The sequence below is a fragment of the Narcine bancroftii genome, chromosome 5 (genome assembly GCF_036971445.1).
Source record: "Narcine bancroftii isolate sNarBan1 chromosome 5, sNarBan1.hap1, whole genome shotgun sequence".
NCBI classification, from domain to species: Eukaryota; Metazoa; Chordata; class Chondrichthyes; order Torpediniformes; family Narcinidae; genus Narcine; species Narcine bancroftii.
In genome coordinates this window covers 106,521,344-106,539,606 of record NC_091473.1, presented here as the reverse complement: position 1 = coordinate 106,539,606, position 18,263 = coordinate 106,521,344, and the positions used below count along the sequence as shown (strand labels likewise).

Here is an 18,263-nt window from a genome sequence, read left to right as displayed (position 1 = left end):
AAATTTAAATTTAATTTATATGTTGAAAACCTTTATACTACACAATTTAAACTGAAAAAACAATACTACAATGCACACTACTGTTTTTAAAACTTAAATTTTATTTAAACGCTGGGGAAAGGACCCGTGGTTGTGAGCTCGGATACGTGGTCGGCTGGTGCAAGGATTTGCAATTAGGAGTTCAGATGGGTTGATAGCCTGGGTGTCGGGTGCCCGGATGCACGAGCGGTTGCGGAGGAGATCTGTGGACAGGAGCATCGGGTGCTCGGATGCGCAGGCAGCCAGGGAGAAGACCCGCAGTTAGGAGTTTGGATGTGCAGATGGCCGGGGAAAGCGTCACTGTGTTGTGTCATTGCATCGTGTATCATAAGTGCGGGGAAACATTGGAACTTGATATCAAAGGTATAGATTATGACCATCATAACTTTGAAATATTGTAAGTCAGAACATTGTAAGTCACAGGCCTCCAGTATGAGAAGCAATCATCCACTACCACTCTTTGGTTTCTCCCACAGAGCCAATGTGAATTCAGTTTACTACCTTACTGAGCATCTGATCCATCCTGTCTAACCTCCTATGTGGGATCTTGTCAAAATCCTACTAAATGTCCATGTAGACAACATCCACAGCCTTTCATTCATCAACTTTCCTAGTAATCTCCATGAAAAACTGTATAAGATTGGTTAAACACGACCTACCCCACACAAAACCATGTTGACAAACCGTAATCAGTCCCTGGCTATCCAAATACTTGTATATCCAATATCTTAGAATACCTTCCAATAATTTACCTACTACTGATGTCAGGTCCACTGGCCTATAATTTCCAGGGTTATTTTTGGAGCCTTTTTTAAACAATGGAAACAATGTGAGCTACCCACAAATCTTCTGGCACCTCATACATGGCTAAGGACATTCCAAATATTTCTGCCAGGGCCCCTGCAATTTCTAAACTAGCTTCCCTCAAGGTCTGTGGGAACATCTCGTCAGGCCCTGGACATTTATCCACCCTCGACCCTTATTTGCTTTAAGAGAGCAAGCACCTCCTCCTCTTTAATATGGAAAGGTTCCATGACCTCACTGCTTGTTTTCTTTACTTCCCTAGACTCTGTGCCAGTTTCCTGAGTAAATACTGATGCAAAAAAAACATTTATGATCTCCCCATCTCTTCTGGCTGCACTCTGATCTTCAAGAGGACCAATTTTGTTCCTCACTGTCCTTTTGCTCTTTATTTACCAATAGAAACCCTTATGACTTTCCTTCACATTGTTTGCCAAAGCCAACCCATATCTTCTTTTAGCCATTTGATTTCCTTTGTTTTTTTTTTGCTTTTTTAAAATATTCCTCAATTACCTAATTTGCTCCTTGTTGCCTCTACTTGCTACACACCTCTCTCTTCTTCCAAACCAGATCCCCAATATCCCTAGAAAACCAAGGTTCATTATGCCTGTTAACTTTGCCTTTAATTCTGACAGAAACATACAAACTCAATATTCTCAAAATTTCGCCTTTGATGTCCTTCCACTTACCGAACACATCCTTGCTAGAAAACAACTTATCCCAATCTACACTTTATAGATCCTTTCTCATTTCCTCAAAATTGGCCTTTCTCCAATTTAGAATGTCAACCCAAGGACCAAATCCTTTACCCTAATTAACTTGAAACTAATGGCATTATGATCACTGGACTCAACATGATGCAAGAAAAAATATTTGCTCTATGCACAGGAGATATGCCATTGTTCCATAGAAACATCATTGCCACAGGCCTTCTTCCATATTCTTTTAGTTATACACGATCATGATTTGCAAATTTATAGCCTTTCCTATTCTATACCTAATAATGAACAGTCGTACAATCACTATAGTGTTTCAAAGAAAGTATCTCACCCAGCCTTCTCGTGCAAAAAATCCCTTCTGTGTCAGTGAAGCCAAAATTCCATTGAAAATAAAATTTAAAAATCAGATGGAGTTTGTAAGGAACATTGCAATAACAACAGAAAGATTATCAGAATCAAAGAATGAGTAGAGGAGCATACTTGCATGAAGTGGAAATAATTGACAATTGGAGAACTGGTGATCAAAGTCAAGCTGCTTTTCTGTTGTTATTTCCATTATTTTCTGCACGTATTGCCCAGCTAGTAGTAAATACTTCTGTTAATCCAGTATGGGCAACAGTCAAAAAGCCCTCTCAAACAACCCAGGTTGTAAAAGTATTGCTTTAACAGGTTAGTGGCCTGTTTGGAGGTGTTTCTGAAGATTGTGTGGCTCATATTTTACATTCTTTGTTGTTATATCTATATACTGAGGGGAGTCATCAGCTAGTTCTGAAGAAAACCCTATAATCAGCAAGTGATCCACTTGATTCTTGAAGCTGGGGCAGTTTCAAAGGATGAAGAGTAGAAATTCTTCTTCATCATCTAATTTTATATGTTGAACTGGAATAACCAATAGCAAGTGTGGGAACAGTGCCAAGGGAGTTGCAGCCAATAGAGGGGATGTGAAACCTAGTTACTTCACAATAAAATACAACTTTGCAACTTGGAACAAAGTCAGCAGAGAGGATTGACAAAGGACCCAAGAATTGGTGTTAGGATAAAGAACCTGGATGCATGCACAAATATAGGGAATAATATGGTAAAATTTGTGCATACTGTGGTTTTAAGCCATGAGAGAGCCTGCATATGGAACCAAATTTATGGTCACTTATTTGCTTTAGCCTATTGTGTTCTAATCATTGTAGAGATGTTTTATCATTTATCTGCTATATTAGAGAATATAAAAATGGGAAATATAGCCTGTTGCATTCTTAACAATCCTCGTTGTGTCTATCCCTTGAGGTAGAGGATGATGACCTTTGTTCTGTTGATTCACAGAGTGAAGACGCCTGTGTTTGCATGTTTAATATGTACTTGATGTGGCACTCCAAGAAGCACACGATACTTTACAAATCAACCAACTAATTCCAATGTCATTGGAGCTGATGGATTTGCTGCAGTCTTCGCTCACCTTCACAGCTGTTGAGTTCAGAGTAACTTCATCTACCCGTTCCACTGTTGAGGACTTGGTTGGAGGATTTAACAATACTACAGCATAAAGGGTAAAGTTTAGAGTGAGTATATTATTCACAGGAAGGGATGTCCATGCCTATTTTGTGGTAATAATTGGTGATGATGTCATCAATTGAATCAGTTTTGTTTGGAGAGTTGAGAAAAGTAATAGTAACCTTGTGAGTGGGAATTTTTCCAAAAGAACAGTATTAAAGAGGTAAATGAAAGGTATATACTTTATAAATATGATTGAATGGGAAACAAACAGATGGACAAGAAATGAAAAATGGCTCGTCAGCTGTGAGCAAGCTCAAGCAGTATCAAAGAATGTGAACTGATAAACCCCATGCTATCTATGATTTATTTAGTGGTCTCCAGTGTATAGTTGAGTAAGTTATTCAGAAACATAAAAAGAGTCACATGTCTTTCCTGGCTACTTGCCTCCACCACCATATGGTGCCACGTGGATACCAGGTCTGGTTCCAAGCCTTACAGTTTGGCTCCCACCAGATCTCAGGTACCTGTGCTGCATTGACTCCTGCTCTGTTCATTTCTCTTGCCACATCCTGCGGACTACCCTCAGCATGTTGTGCACGTACCAGAAAATCCTCTTTCTCTCGCTACCACAGCTCCATACTTCACTCACCATGATCTGCCACAGACCTCTCCTACACTTCATCTTCCGCTGGATCCACGCATTCAACCACTGATTCTACACACATCTGGCATCCATCAAGGATTGGAAGTTCGTATCCCTGGAGACTGCCTCCTCGAGGACCGCCCACGTGGGTGTCCACTCTGGCCCCACCGGCCCACAGGACTGAGCTCCTGACACGGGTTTCCACCTTGGCCATGGCGACCTATGGAATTGAGCCTCTGACATGAACTTTCATCCTGAACTTGGCGATCTACAAGATCAAGCTTTGGATGCGAGTTTCCACCTTGGCCACTGTGGCCTACAGGACCGAGCCTCTGTTGTGGACTCTCATTCTGGCTCTGGAAGTGCATGGGGCTCTCTCTCCACCCTCTGACTTACCCAACCCTCCACTCCCTCCCTTGGACCCTTCCTTCTCTCCACCTCCTGATCCACCCTATTCTCCTCCTTAATCCCTGCCTGGCCTTCACCATCCCCTCCAACCTTCCCCTCTTGGAGACTGAATGCTCTGTCCTCAGTAGAGGTCTCATCTTCATCCCCCTTTGCCCACACCTCAACAAGTTCCGCGGTCACCATTATGTTGAACTTTTCTTCTTTTGGCTCTGTCTCCATGCTTACTTCCACAATCATGATTCTATATCCCCCACTATAGATCCCTTCTTCTGCTTTAAACCTTCTTCCTCCTCCTGGAAACCTCGCTCCTGTCTTCTGCCTGCTCTGGACCTTTATTATTCCAAGTGCTTCCACGACATCAATTGTATTGACTTTACTACTCCCCTCACTAATTCCAATCTCATCCCCTTGGAACACCTGGCCCTCTAATCTCTCCACACCAATCCAAATCTCACCATCTGCAAACAAAAGTGGCGCTGTTGTTGTCTGATGCACTGACCTCTATCTGACTGAAGCCAGATGACAACTCTCAGATACCTTCTCTTACTTACCCCTCCAACAGGACCCCACCAAAACACATTAAACAACACTATCATGCACCATCTCTGAACTCATCACTTCTGGTCACCTCCCTCGCACGGCCTCCAACCTTACTGTTTCCCATCCCCACGCTGCCTGTTTCTACCTCTTACCCAAGATCCACAAACCTATTTGTCACAGTAGATCCATTGTGTCCGCGTGCTCCTGCCCCACTGAATTGTTTTTTTTTTTGTTTTCTTTGACTCTGTTTTGTCCCCCTAAGTCCAATCCCTCCCGACCTTCATTCAGGACACTTCACACATCCTCGATCACTTCAACAACTTCCAGTTCCCTGAACTCAATCATCCCATGTTTACCATGTAAATCCAATCCCGATACATCTTATCCTCCATACTGAAGGCCTCAAAGTCCTTAGTTTCTTTCTGGACAACAGAACCAACCAGCCCCCCTCCACCACTGCCCTCCTCTGGTTGGCAGAACCTGTCCTCATCCTCAATAATTTTTCCTTTGATTCATTCCACTTTATCCATGTCAAAGGGGTAGCCATGGGTACCTGCATGGGCCCAAGCTATGCCTGCCTTTTTGTTGACTATATGGAGCAATCCATGCTACAAGTCTACACAGGTGAGGCCCCTCAACTCTTCCTCAGCTACATTGATGACTACTTTGGTGCTGCCTCATGCACCCATGATGAACTCTTTGATTTAATTCACTTTGCTGCCAATTTTCACTCTGACCTCAAATTCACATGGTCTATCTCAAGCAACACTCTCCATTTCCTTGATCTCTCCGTCTCCATCTCAGGAGATAATCTCTCAACAGACATCTTCTACAAACCCACAAACTCCCACAAGTATCTCGACTACACCTCTTTCCTCCCTTTCCCCTGTAAGGATTCCATTCCATTCTCTAAATTTCTCTGTCTCCGCCGCATCTGCACCCAGGATGAGGACATCCATGCCAGAATATCAGAGATGGCCTCCTTCTTCAAACAACGTGGCTTTCCCTCTACCACCATCAACTTGGCACTCACTGCATATCCTCCATTACCCACCATATCTGCACTGACCCCCTCCATCACCAAGCACAACAAAGGCAGGATTTCTCGTCCTCATCTACCACCCCAACAGCCTTTGCATGCAAACATCTTCCTCTGTCATTTCCACCACCTACTATCTGATCGCACCACTAGACACATATTCCCCTCACCTTCTGCAGGGTCCACTTCCTCTGTGATCCCCTTGTCCACTCCCATCAATCATCCCCTTGGAACCTACCCCTGATGGAAATGTCGGAGATGTTCCATTTGCACCCACACCACCTCCCTCTTCACCATTCGGGGCCCAAACATTCTTTTCAAGTGAACATTTCACTTGTGAATCAGCAGGAGTCATCTACTGCATCTGGTGTTCCTGTCCTCTACATCAGAGAGATAGGGTGCAGACTGGGAGATTGCTTTGTTGAGCATCTTGGCTCTGCCCACCGCAATAATGGGGATCTCCCAGCAGTGACCATCTATTTCAATTCCCCATCCCATTCCCTTGCTGAAATATCTGTCCATGGTCTCATGCACTTACAGTCTGAGACCACCAGAAAATTGGAAGAACAACACTTCATCTTCCAACTAGGCACCCTCCAATTAGATGACATTAACATTGACTTCTCTGGCTTTCGTTTAAATTCCCCCAGCCCTCCTTACTTCTTTCCCTATTGCTTTCCACTAGCTGTCTCTCCCATCTCCTTTCGCACAAATATGATAAATTCTCACCTCTCCCCTTTTCAAATCCATTTAACATCTTTTAATGGTCTGGATTCCTTCCCGTGCTGGCATTCTCTGAATTCTGAGTTGTTCTGAGATTTCCTGCTTTTGGCTCATTCTGCTTGAAGAAGGGCTCATAAAAGTTAACATGGAATTATAGGTTAGGAGGCATCCAGTTGCCTAGTTTCAAAAAGTATTATTTAGTGGCCCAAATGAGATTCATTTATTCATTTTTTGAGAGGGGCAAAACCCCTCCTGGCTACAAATTGGATTGCAATCTTTAAAGAGGTGTATAATGATTTCATGTATAAATGCAATTCCAGAATTATAGCCAGCAGGACAGTCAACCCATTTTAAAACACTTGGTTAAAATATGGTGTGAGACCTGTGGAGGCTCTGGACTGAAAAGCGGATTGTCACCGAGGAGACCTTTAAGACAGAATGAACTTATATCCCATGACTTGAACAATAAAATTTTGGAAACCTGGTACCGTAATGTCTGGAGGATTGTTATGAGAAAGGATTTTTCATGTAATTTGAACAGCTGAAGAAGAAATATGACATGTCCAATAAGACCTTTTTTTGTTACCTTCAGTTGTGATCCTTCCTTAGGACCAATTTGGGTCCTGAAATGACTCTATTGAGACTCATGAAAAGGAGAAATTACTCCATGAAGGAAATGTATATAAGTTTATTTCTAGCATGTATTTTTTATTGATGAGTGAGAGCCCAAAGCCAGGTTTGCACAAATCTAGGGTAAGATGGAAGTCAGACTTAGACACAACAATTAACAAACAACTCTGATCAGATCTACGTCAGGGAAGTATGTTGGCTACAATCAATATCAGATATAAATTGGTCTGTAGCCACTGAAAACGCAGTGGTGGCTGATGAATGCGAAATAACAACACACACAGTTGCAGGTAAATTAGAACTCATTTACTCAAGTCACATGCATATTCTTTTAAAACACTGAACCACATGCACCACGTCATAACGTTATGACATCCAGTGCTGATTTGCTAGACTTCTGGGAGTTGTAGTCTATCTATGGTGCCATTACACCATCCCCCACCCCCCCACTCCAAGAACTGGCACTATCACCTGGTAGTTTTTTGGGTGGTTGACCCCTACATCCCTGTTCAATAGGGGCAGTTTTTTCAACATGGGCAGGTTTCAGTCTGTGAATGACAGAGGCTGCATAGCAATGTCCAAGATGCAGGTTGACCTCATTTGTCTTATCACCCTGTACATTACCTCGTGTGGCACCTTCAAGGGCTGTCCATGTGTTCCTCTATGTATGAACACTTATTTACAGTCATTCAGTTCACGTGGTACAAAAGAAACAATTTGCCATGTGATGATGGTGGTACAGGGGATAATTTGCCTAAGGTGTCTCTTAATCTGCTCAGCAGCTCTTTGGGATCTTCACCTTTACTGGATCCATGTGGAATGAATTTCCCTGGGACCATCAAAGGTGTGTTGTATACAAGCTCCATAGCCGAAGTGTGAAGATCCTCTTTTATAGTTGCCCTAACGCCAAACAACATGCATGGTAATTCATCTGCCCAGTTGGGACTGTCCAAATGAGCCATTAAGGCTGATTTAAGATGACGATGGAATTGATCAACCATCCCATTGGATTGCGGGTGATAGGAGCTTGTATGATGAAGCCTAGAGCCGAGCAGTCGAGATAAGGCCATCCATAGCGAAGATGCGAACTGAGGTCCTCTGTCAGAAGTGATGCGTGCTGGTAGGCCGAAGCAAGCCACCCAGGAATTAAGGAATGCTCGTGCACAAGAGTCTGAAAAAGCATCTGCCATAGGGACTGCCTCAGGCATCTCGTAAACCTATCGATCACTGTGAAGAGGTAGTGGTAGCCTTGTGAAACTGGAATTGGTCCCATGATGTCCACATGGACATGGTGAGTTATCGATGGGAAGGATTATAGTGGTGCTTTCATATGCCAATGTATTTCGACTTTCTGACAAGCTACACAAGATCTGGCCCTTTGCATGATGTCTTTCTTCAGACTGTGCCAAACAAATCTGTCTGAAATTAGATGAACGGTCGATCTGATGGATGGATGAGGAAGTCCTTGGTTATCGAGGTGTGATACGACTCCATCTCACCATCTTGTGCTTGTGCTTGGACAGCGGTGAGAAGCACGCAGTCAGTACCATGGTCCATAGCTGATATCTCGAGTGCAACTGAGCGGTAAAGTGCACTACATTGTCTTTTTCAGAAGTGTGCATCATTCTGGTAGAGAATTCTGAAATGAAGGATCACTGCCACAGTTGTTGAGCTGACCAGGGCTCCAACACATTCGAAAACACTGTGAACATGGTGAAGGGTCTGCCTTCCAAAAAGTAATGGAAGCGACGGACAGACAAATATATGACTAGGAGCTCTTTAACAAAGGTGCGGTATTTTATCTCAGCGTCATGGAAGTGGCAGCTAAAGAATGCCAATGGCTTCCATTGTCCATCGACATACTGCTACAGAGTGCCCCCTTATGGTGTCATCAGATACATCTGTTGAAAGGGCAGTGGCTGCGTTTAGGACTGGATAACTGAGCACAGTTGCTTGAGCTAATTGTTCCTTTGACTTTATGAAAGCATTTTGACTTTCATCTGTCCATTTGAATAGAATGATTTAGCATTACCAGACATCAGATTGAACAGAGGCTTCATAACGTGAGCTGCTGGTGGAAGGAATCAACGATAAAAATTAACTGTGCCCAAGAACTTTAACAGTGATTGGTCTAGAATATTCAGTAATGGCGTCAATCTTGGAAGGCAGTGGAAACATGCCCTTGTTGGTGATTGTTTGCCCCTGGAATTCTATGGACAGTTGTCCGAAAATACATTTATCTGGATTGATGGTCAGTCCAAATTCTCGCAGATGACTAAAGAGAATGTTCGGAGATGTTCCATGTGCTCCTCTTCCATTTTGCTGGTGACTAATATGTTGTCTAGATAAATGTTGGCCTTGCCACGTCTAACTGCATCCATAACTCACTTGAAAGATCTACGCTATATACATCAAAATTCGAACAATCCAAAAGGGGTAATTATTGCCATTTTCGGGATGTCATCTAGTTCCACTGGCACCTGGTGATATCCATGCACCAAGTCCACTTTTGAAAAGATTTTTTCCCCATGCAGATTCACTGAAAAATCTTGAATAGGGTAGCGATCCGGTATAGAGGCATCATTGAACCATCCATATTCTCCACAAGGTCTCCACCCTTTTTTTTGGACTAAATGTAATGGAGACACCCATGGGCTTTCAGACCTATGAATTATTCCCAGCTCTTCCATTTTGTGGAATTCTTGTCTAGCTAATTGATGTTTCTCTGGAAGCAAGCAACGTGCCTTAACACCCTTGGTAGAAATATGATGTTTTGTGGTGGGGGTTGAAAATTGCTGAGTTGTAATTTCAGGAAACTCTTCTACAAGTCTGGAGAACTTATCAACAGTCTTTCACAGGTCTTGAAGGCATAGCACAGGAACATGTGATTCTGCCAGGAAAATAGTTTGAAATGTGGTATTATCCATCAGCCAATGCCCTTTAAAATCCACCATGATCGAATGAGCTTGAAGGAAATTGGCCCCAAGTAGCAGTTGTGACACTGCTGCTATAATAGAAGGCCATGTGTAAATGTTCCCTTCTAACTGAAGATACATTTTTGTGGTGCCATATGTGAACTATTGACTATTGAGCTGGAGGCTCGGGATAGGTGGAAAAGCACTAACCTCCAATCCTGTGTCCACCAAAAATTTACATTGGGATAGAAGATCTCAAACATATAGAAGGCTCATAGATTTTCACCCATCTGTCACAGCCATTAACGACGGTCAGCCAGGGCGTTTCCCTGAGAATGCATAGGGAGGCTGGCACCTACATGCATTGACTCCCCAATGGTGGTGATAAAAACACCAGGTGGAAGTGCCAACAGGCTGTCTGCCTGACTCGTTACAGGAGCTGGTGTGTTGAGAGCATTGGCTTGGGAAGTAGTGTTAACAATGGAGGTGCTGGGTGCGGACAGATGTGATGCAGTAACATTGTCTGAAGACCTTTTGTTGTGTTTTTTTTTGCCAGCCACAGGACGTCTGTCTCTGCAGTTACTGCCCTGGGGTCTTCAAAAGAACTCTGCGAAAATAAGACTTCTGGCATCCTCTCCAGAAAGAGCTGCTCGAATAACATATCTAGCCATTGGCCAGATGCCAGGCACAGCATGACGTCCATTAGTTCAGATGGGGCGCAGTCACCCAATTCCGCCTTGTGTAACAGTCTGGCGGCCCTCTCTCTGCTGTAAATTCGCAGCAGGAGCACCTTTAGAGTCTCATACTTGTGCTCTCCAGCCTCCGGTGGATTGCGCAGGACATCACCGACTAGCTTGGCAGTGGCTTGGTCCAAGGTACTGAAGAGATGATAATAGTGAGTCGTGTCCACCTTGATATTCCTTTTTTGTAATTTTTTATTTATCACACTATGAACCATATCAACCCAAAATATGTACAGATAGTTCTCATTATATATACACAGTGACATTTCCCCCTTCTCCCCACTTCCCACCCCCTCCAAAACCAATAAATATTAAACATATAAAATACAATAAAACCATAAAACAATACCTTCACACAAAAAAAAACAAACAAGAAAGATGTGTCATCTATTTTTACACATTAAATCTAATCGCTTTTATCTTCTTATCATTTTAGGAGATGGAGGTCCAAGGCAGGCTCTTTCTGTTATGTTTCATGTATGGTTCACAAATTTGTTCAAACAATGTAACTTTATTTTTTAAATTATATGTAATTTTTTCCATTGGAATACACATTAATTTCCGTGTACCATTGCTGTATTCTCAGGCTCTCTTCTATTTTCCAAGTTGACATTATACATTTTTTTGCTACTGCTAAGGCTATCATAATGAATCTTTTTTGTGCTTTAACCAATTTGAGATCTAATTCTTTCCTTCTTATGTTATTTAAAAGAAAAATTTCTGGATTTTTTGATATGTTGTTTTTTGTGATTTTATTTAATATCTGATTTAGTTCTTCCCAAAATATATTTACTTTTGTACATGCCCAAATTGCATGTATTGTTGTTCCAATTTCATTTTTACAGTGAAAACACCTATCCGATATTGTTGGATCCCATTCTTTTAATTGTTGAGGAGTGATATATAACCTGTGTAACCAATTATACTGTATCATGGGTAACCTTGTTTTTATTGTATTCTTCATAGTTCCAGAACATAACTTTTCCCATGTTTCATTCTTTATCTTTATATTTAAGTCCTTTTCCCACTTATGTTTGGGTTTATACCTTATTTCATCATTTTCCTTGCCTTGCAGCTTAATGTAAATATTTGTTATAAATTGTTTTAATTATCATTGTGTCTGTAATCACATATTCAAAGCTGCTTCCTTCTGGTAATCTCAATCCCAATTTGTCCTTTAAATAAGCTTTCAGTTGATGGTATGCAAACATTGTACTGTGAGTTATTCCATATTTATCTTTCAACTGTTCAAATGTTAATAAGTTATTTCCCAAAAAACAATTTTCTATTCTCTTGATTCCTTTTCTCTCCCAATCTCTAAAGGAAAGGTTATCTATTGTAAAAGGGATTAGTGGATTTTGCATCAATAGCATTTTTGGTATATTAAGTAAATGATGCAACACTGGTGAGCTGTTATATTGCATCAACTTTTCATCCCATTTATAAAGTATATGTGTTCCGGTACCTTCTTTCCTATTTTATCTAGTTATATCTTAGTCCAATCTGGTTTTCCTCTCGTCTGGTAACGATCTGATAAGTATCTTAATTGTGCAGTTCTGTAATAATTTCTGAAGTTTGGTAACTGCAAACCACCTTGATTATACTTCTCTGTTAATTTATCTAGCACTACCCTTGGTTTCCCCCCCTTTCCATAAAAATGTTCTTATTATTCTCCTTAGTTCAGCAAAGAATTTCTCTGTTAAGCGAATTGGTAACGTTTGAAATAAGTATTGTATCCTTGGGAACACATTCATTTTAATGCAGTTAATCCTCCCTATCAACGTTAGCAGTAATTCTTTCCAATGTTCTAAGTTTTCCTGTAATTTCTTTATTAATGGCTGATAATTTAGTTTGTACAAGTGGTTTAAGTTATTGTCTATCCTGATACCTAGGTATCGGATTGCTTGTGTTTTCCATTTAAATGGAGATTCTTTTTATGTTCTGTATAATCCGCATTACTCATTGGCATCACTTCACTTTTATTTGCGTTGATCTCATACCCCAATATTTCTCCATATTCCTTCAGTTTCTTATGTAATTCTTTTTCTGTTACCTCTGGTTCTGTTAGGTATACTATGATGTCGTCTGCAAATAAGATGATTTTATACTCCTTCTCCTTCCCTTTTATTTTATTTTCCTTTCTTATCAGCTCTTCCAATGGTTCTATTGCTAAAGCAAACAATGAGGGGGATAATGGGCATCCCTGCCTAGTTGATCTGCTTAGTTTGAACTGGTTCGATACATACCCATTTACCACTACCTTTGCCAATGGTCCATAATGCTCTAATCCAGTTAATATATTTTTCTGGCAGATTGAATTTCTGTAACACTTTAAATAAGTAGTTCCACTCTACCCTGTCAAAGGCTTTTTTTGCGTCTAAAGCAACTGCCACTGTTGGTTTTTTTATTCCTTTGAGCTGCATGAATTAAATTAACAAATTTATAGACATTGTCCATTGTTCATCTTTTCTTGACAAATCCAGTTTGATCTTGTTTTACTATTTTTGGTACACAGTCGGCCAATTTGTTTTCTAATAATTTTGCTATTATCTTATAATCCAAGTTAAGTAAGGATATTGGCCAATATTATGCTAGTGTTAATGGATCCTTCCCCATCTTTGGTATTACTGTAATTATTGCTGTCTTGCATGAATCTGATAAGTTTTGTGTTTCTTCTACCTGATTCATTATTTCCAGGAGAGGAGGAATTAATAACTTCTTAAATGTTTTATAAAATTCTATTGGAAATCCATCCTCTCCTGGTGTTTTATTGTTCGGCAGCTTTTTTAATATATCCTGTACTTTCTCTATTTTGAACGGTTTTATCAGTTTGCTTTGATCCTCTACTTGCAGTTTCGGCAGTTCAATTTTAGCTAAAAACTCTTCTATTTTATCATTTTCCCCCTCATTTTCATTTAGGTATAGTTGTTCATAAAATTCATTAAAGTTTTCATTAATCTCTGTTGGGTTATATGTGATTTGTTTGTCCTTTTTCCTTGACGCCAATACAGTTCTTTTAGCTTGCTCTGTTTTAAGTTGCTAGGCCAATATTTTATGTGTTTTTTTTCCCAATTCGTAATACTTTTGCTTTGTTTTCATTATGTACATTTGTACATAATGTACCTTGTACATTGTACATTTTGTACACCTTGTATATTTGTAATGTTTCATTTTTTTTTGTCCACCAATTCTCTCTTTTTCTTTATATCGTCCCTTTTCACTAGTTCCTTTTCTGTACTTGCTATCTCTCTTTCCAGCTGCTCTATTTCCCAATTGTATTCCTTTTTCATCTTAGTTACATAACTTATTATCTGTCCTCTAATGAATGCTTTCATTGTATCCCATAGTATAAATTTATCTTTGACAGATTCTGTGTTTATTTCAAAATATGTTTTAATTTGGTGTTCAATAAACTCTCTAAATTCCTGCCTTTTAAATGGAATGGGGTTTCACTTCCATCTAGATGTTCTTGGTGGGATGTTCTCCAGTTCTATTGTTAATAGCAGGGGTGAATGATATGAAAGTAGTTTAGGTTTATACTCAGTTTTCCTAACTCTCCTTTGAATATGAGCCGACAACAAAAACATATCAATCCTTAAGTATGTTTTATGCCTATTTGAGTAATATGAATACTTCTTCTCTTTTGGGTGCTTGTCTCCTCAGAAACTCCATAAGTTTCATTTCCTGCATTGATTTAACCATAAATTTGGCCACTTTATTCTTTTTACTTGTCTTTTTTTCCAGTTTTATCCAACACTGGATCCAAATTAAGGTTAAAATCTCCTCCTATCAATAATTTCCTTGTGTATCAGCAATCTTCAAAAAATATCTTGCATAAACTTTTGATCCTCATCATTAGATGCATATATATTGAGCAAATTCCAAAATTCTGAGTATATCTGACACTTTATCATTACAAACATTCCTGCTGGATCTGTTATTTTCTCCTCTATCTTGACTGGTACATTTTTGTTAACTAATATGGCTACACCTCTAGCTTTTAAATTATATGATAATGCCGCTATGTGTCCTACCCAGTCTCTCTCCAATTTGTTATGTTCCACCTTGGTTAGATATGTTTCCTGCACAAATGCTATATCTATTTTTTTCCTTTTTCAGTAAATTTAGTAGCCTCTTCCTTTTAATTTGGTTATGTATTCCATTAATGTTTATAGTCATATAGTTCAACGTGGCCATCTTATATTTTTGTTTTACCTCTTTTCTGCCTCCTTGCCACCTCCATCCCCTTTTTTTTCATTATTGTTTTCTAAGTTTTCCTTTTTAATCTCATTATATGACAACACACTTAAAACATAAAATACCCCAACAATCCCCACAACCAATAACATTTTAAACCCAAATGAACTCCTCTGCCCCTTATCCCTTGCCAGGCAACCACAACTCCCCTTTCCATTTGGTTTGCAATCTGACTCGCAAGCGTCAACTGATTTCACAGTTGCGGTTATCTTCTCCCCCCCAGCCCCCCCCAGAAAACTCTGTTTTTCTATACATATAACAAAGCTTTCTCTTTTTTCCCCTTCCTTCACTCCTTTCCCTTCCCTTTTCCATCTTTAGATCTTTATATATACTTTATTTTACTTTATATTATTACATCTTTTTGTATATTTTATTGGCAGTCTTCTTTCTTGTCACTCCTCTTCATCTCTTCTATCCTGCAAACGTTCTGCAAATTCTTGTGCTTTCTTTGGATCTGAGAACAGCCTATTCTGTTCCCCAGGTATAAATAATTTAAGTACAGCTGGATGTCTCAGCATAAAGTTATAGCCTTTCTTCCATAAAATCGTTTTTTGCCATATTAAACTCCTTCCTCTTCTTTAAGAGTTCAAAACTTATGTCCAGGTGAAAAAATATTTTTTGTCCCTTATATTCCAATGGCTTATTATCTTCTCTAACTTTATTCCTTTCCCGCTCCAGTATATTCTCTTTTGTCGTATATCTTAAAAGTTTTATTAAGATGGATCTCAGTGTTTGATGTGGCTGCGGTTTCGGTTCTAGTGTTCTATGTGCCCTTTCTATTTCTATTTCTTCATGTAAATCTGTCATTCCCAACACCTTCGGGATCCATCCTTTTATAAATTCCTTCATGTCTGAGCCTCCTTCACCCTCCTTCAGGCCCACTATTTTTATGTTGTTTCGCCTACTGTAGTTTTCCAACATATCAATTTTCTGAGACAATAACTCTTGTAACTCCTTAATATTTTTGTCACTTTCTTCCAATTTTTCTCTTAAATAATTTATTTCCATTTCTACAGCAGTTTCCCGTTCCTCCACACTTTCTATTCTTTTCCCTATTTCTGTCATGACCATTTTTAAACTTTGCATTTTATCTTCTGCTTTTTTCATTTTTCTTTTAATTGCACTAAATTCGAATGATAACCATTCTTTTAATGATCTCATTTGCTCTTCAAAAAAAGCTTTATCTATATTTTGTCCATCTGTTTTACCTTATTTTTTCCTGTGAAGATCTTGGTCTTCTTCCTCCTCTTCTTTTGTGTCTGTACCTGTGTTTGTGTCTTCTTCTTCTCTTCTTTGTATCTGTGTCTCATCAGCTCTTTCTGATGAGCTACTTCTGTGTCTTTGTCGGGCCTCCTGTTGCTGGGCCTCTTGCTGTTGGGCCTCCAGTCGCAGGCCAACCGTCTGCTACGCCTCCTGCTGTAGATCATCTCGTCGTCGATCACCCTTGTCACTGTTCTCCCTCTTCTGCCCCTCGATTCTTTCCTCACCGTTGTTCTGTTTTTCTTGATTGTAGGTTTCCTCCAGCTGAGCACCCCGATGCTGGGTCTCTCTCAGCTGGTTGCCTTGTAGCTGCCCGCTCCTTGGCTGAGTCCCCCTCCCGCCGGTATTCACTCTGTCTTTTGATTGCGCACTGCTCACTTTTGTTTGGCTCCGAGAGCCATTTTTGAAGTACACTGGTTGGGAGGTCGTGACTTCTTGGGCACTCACCAGCTTTGGAGATCGGCCGCTCTTCACCACTGTAGCTCCCTGCTCCTGCATGCAGGTAAGGCCTTCTTTCTTCTCTGGTGATTTTCTTTCTTTTTTTTCCGTTGTTCTTACTTTCTCTCTTTTGGCTTTCATTTTCTGGTTCTTCTCTGTAACTTTATCTTCTATTTCCTGAGTTTTATGTTTGTTGAGCTCTGTTTTTTCCAAACTTTTTTTTCTTTTTTCTGGAGAGGACTGGTTCTACCCGACCGGCCACTACTCCATCATGTGACTCCCCCCCCACCTCGATCTTCCTGAGATGAAATTGTGCCTCAGCCTGTCGAAACCACAGCTCTGGTTCTGCTGTCCAGAAGAGTGGTAGCTTAACAGCAATAGCTGTAGTATCCATATGGTCAAAAACTCGTTTTGGATCCGTTGGGGTCACCAAATGTAGCCACTGAAAATGGAGTGCAAGCTGATGAATGTAAAATAATGACACACACAGTTGCTGGTAAATCAGAACTCCTTTACTCAAGTCACGTGCGTATTCTTTTGAAATACTGAACCATGTGCACAATGTCATGACATCATGACATTATGACATCTTGTGCCAGTTCACTAGACTTCCGGGAGTTGTAGTCTATCTATAGCACCGCTACAGGTCAATTATAATTTTCTCCATAACTGTACCTCACCCCACAGAAATTACAAAAATATAAACCTGAATTATCAGAGAGATGTGTTTTAGGTGTGGTGTAGAGCTTGGTTCCTTTTTACATTCTACCTGGCTTTACATGAAGGTGAAGCTCTTCTGGTATGACCTCTGTGACACCCTAACCAAGATCACAGGAATCAGCTTCCCAGTAGACCCAGAGCTTTGTCTTCTGGGGTCCTTTACCACAGTTGGTAGATTACGAACTAATTCACAAATTAAATTCACAGAAATGGCCTTTTATATGGCCAGGAAGTGTATAGCGGTGACATGGAAGTCTAACTCCCATCTACTCATGGATAGGTGGTCTCTGGAGATGAATAGCTGCATCCTACTTGAAAAGGTCACAAATAATCTCAGGGAAGGATATAACACCTTCCTAAAAAATCTGGCAGCATTACTTAGACCATATAGGTACCTCAATGGCACTAATATAGAGTTACGATTGCTACTGGCTAGCCAGTAGGCCTCTGTAAAGATTTTAACACTGTGATATTATCATGTCTCCATAACGTACGCACTGATAATGGGGTGCTTTTTTTGTGTATCTTTTTCTTCTTTCATTCTCTGTTTAATGGGCTTTGTATAGAGGGTGCTCACGCTGGCCACAGTGGAATAGCCACTTCTCAGGGCCCACCTACACAGTGGAATCAAGGGAAGGAGACTGGTTTATGCCAAGACCTTTCAAATCTTCCCCCTCAAAGATGCCAGGCTCCCAGCACTCCACCTGGACTTCTTACAGAGATTGAACAACAAGGACGCCCGGGTCCCTGCTGCACTCACCCTCCTTAATTCACCATGGTGATACCCTGACATGGAGTACAGAACAACATCCTGGCCCAAGGCCCACCACTCCAAGCAAGGGAAGACGCCTTCCTCCAGAGAAGCTCCAGATGGAAAAGGAGGAATTCAGGAAGTTGGAG

General features: G+C 40.5%; 1 protein-coding gene across 18 annotated transcripts in view; it reads right to left on the bottom strand.

The window, feature by feature from the left end:
• Window positions 1-18,263, bottom strand: part of LOC138763819 (serine-rich adhesin for platelets-like) — a 173,277-nt gene that overhangs the window by 10,857 nt on the left and 144,157 nt on the right. Inside the window, exon 14 of one of the 18 annotated variants that reach the window (XM_069938613.1) lies at window positions 7,353-10,823. The exons of the other annotated variants lie outside the window; for them this stretch is intronic. Within the exon in view, the coding sequence (XP_069794714.1) occupies window positions 10,795-10,823 (29 nt within the window). The 3' untranslated portion in view covers window positions 7,353-10,794. Of the gene's footprint in view, window positions 1-7,352; window positions 10,824-18,263 lie in introns of those variants that run through there. 18 annotated transcript variants of the gene reach the window in all.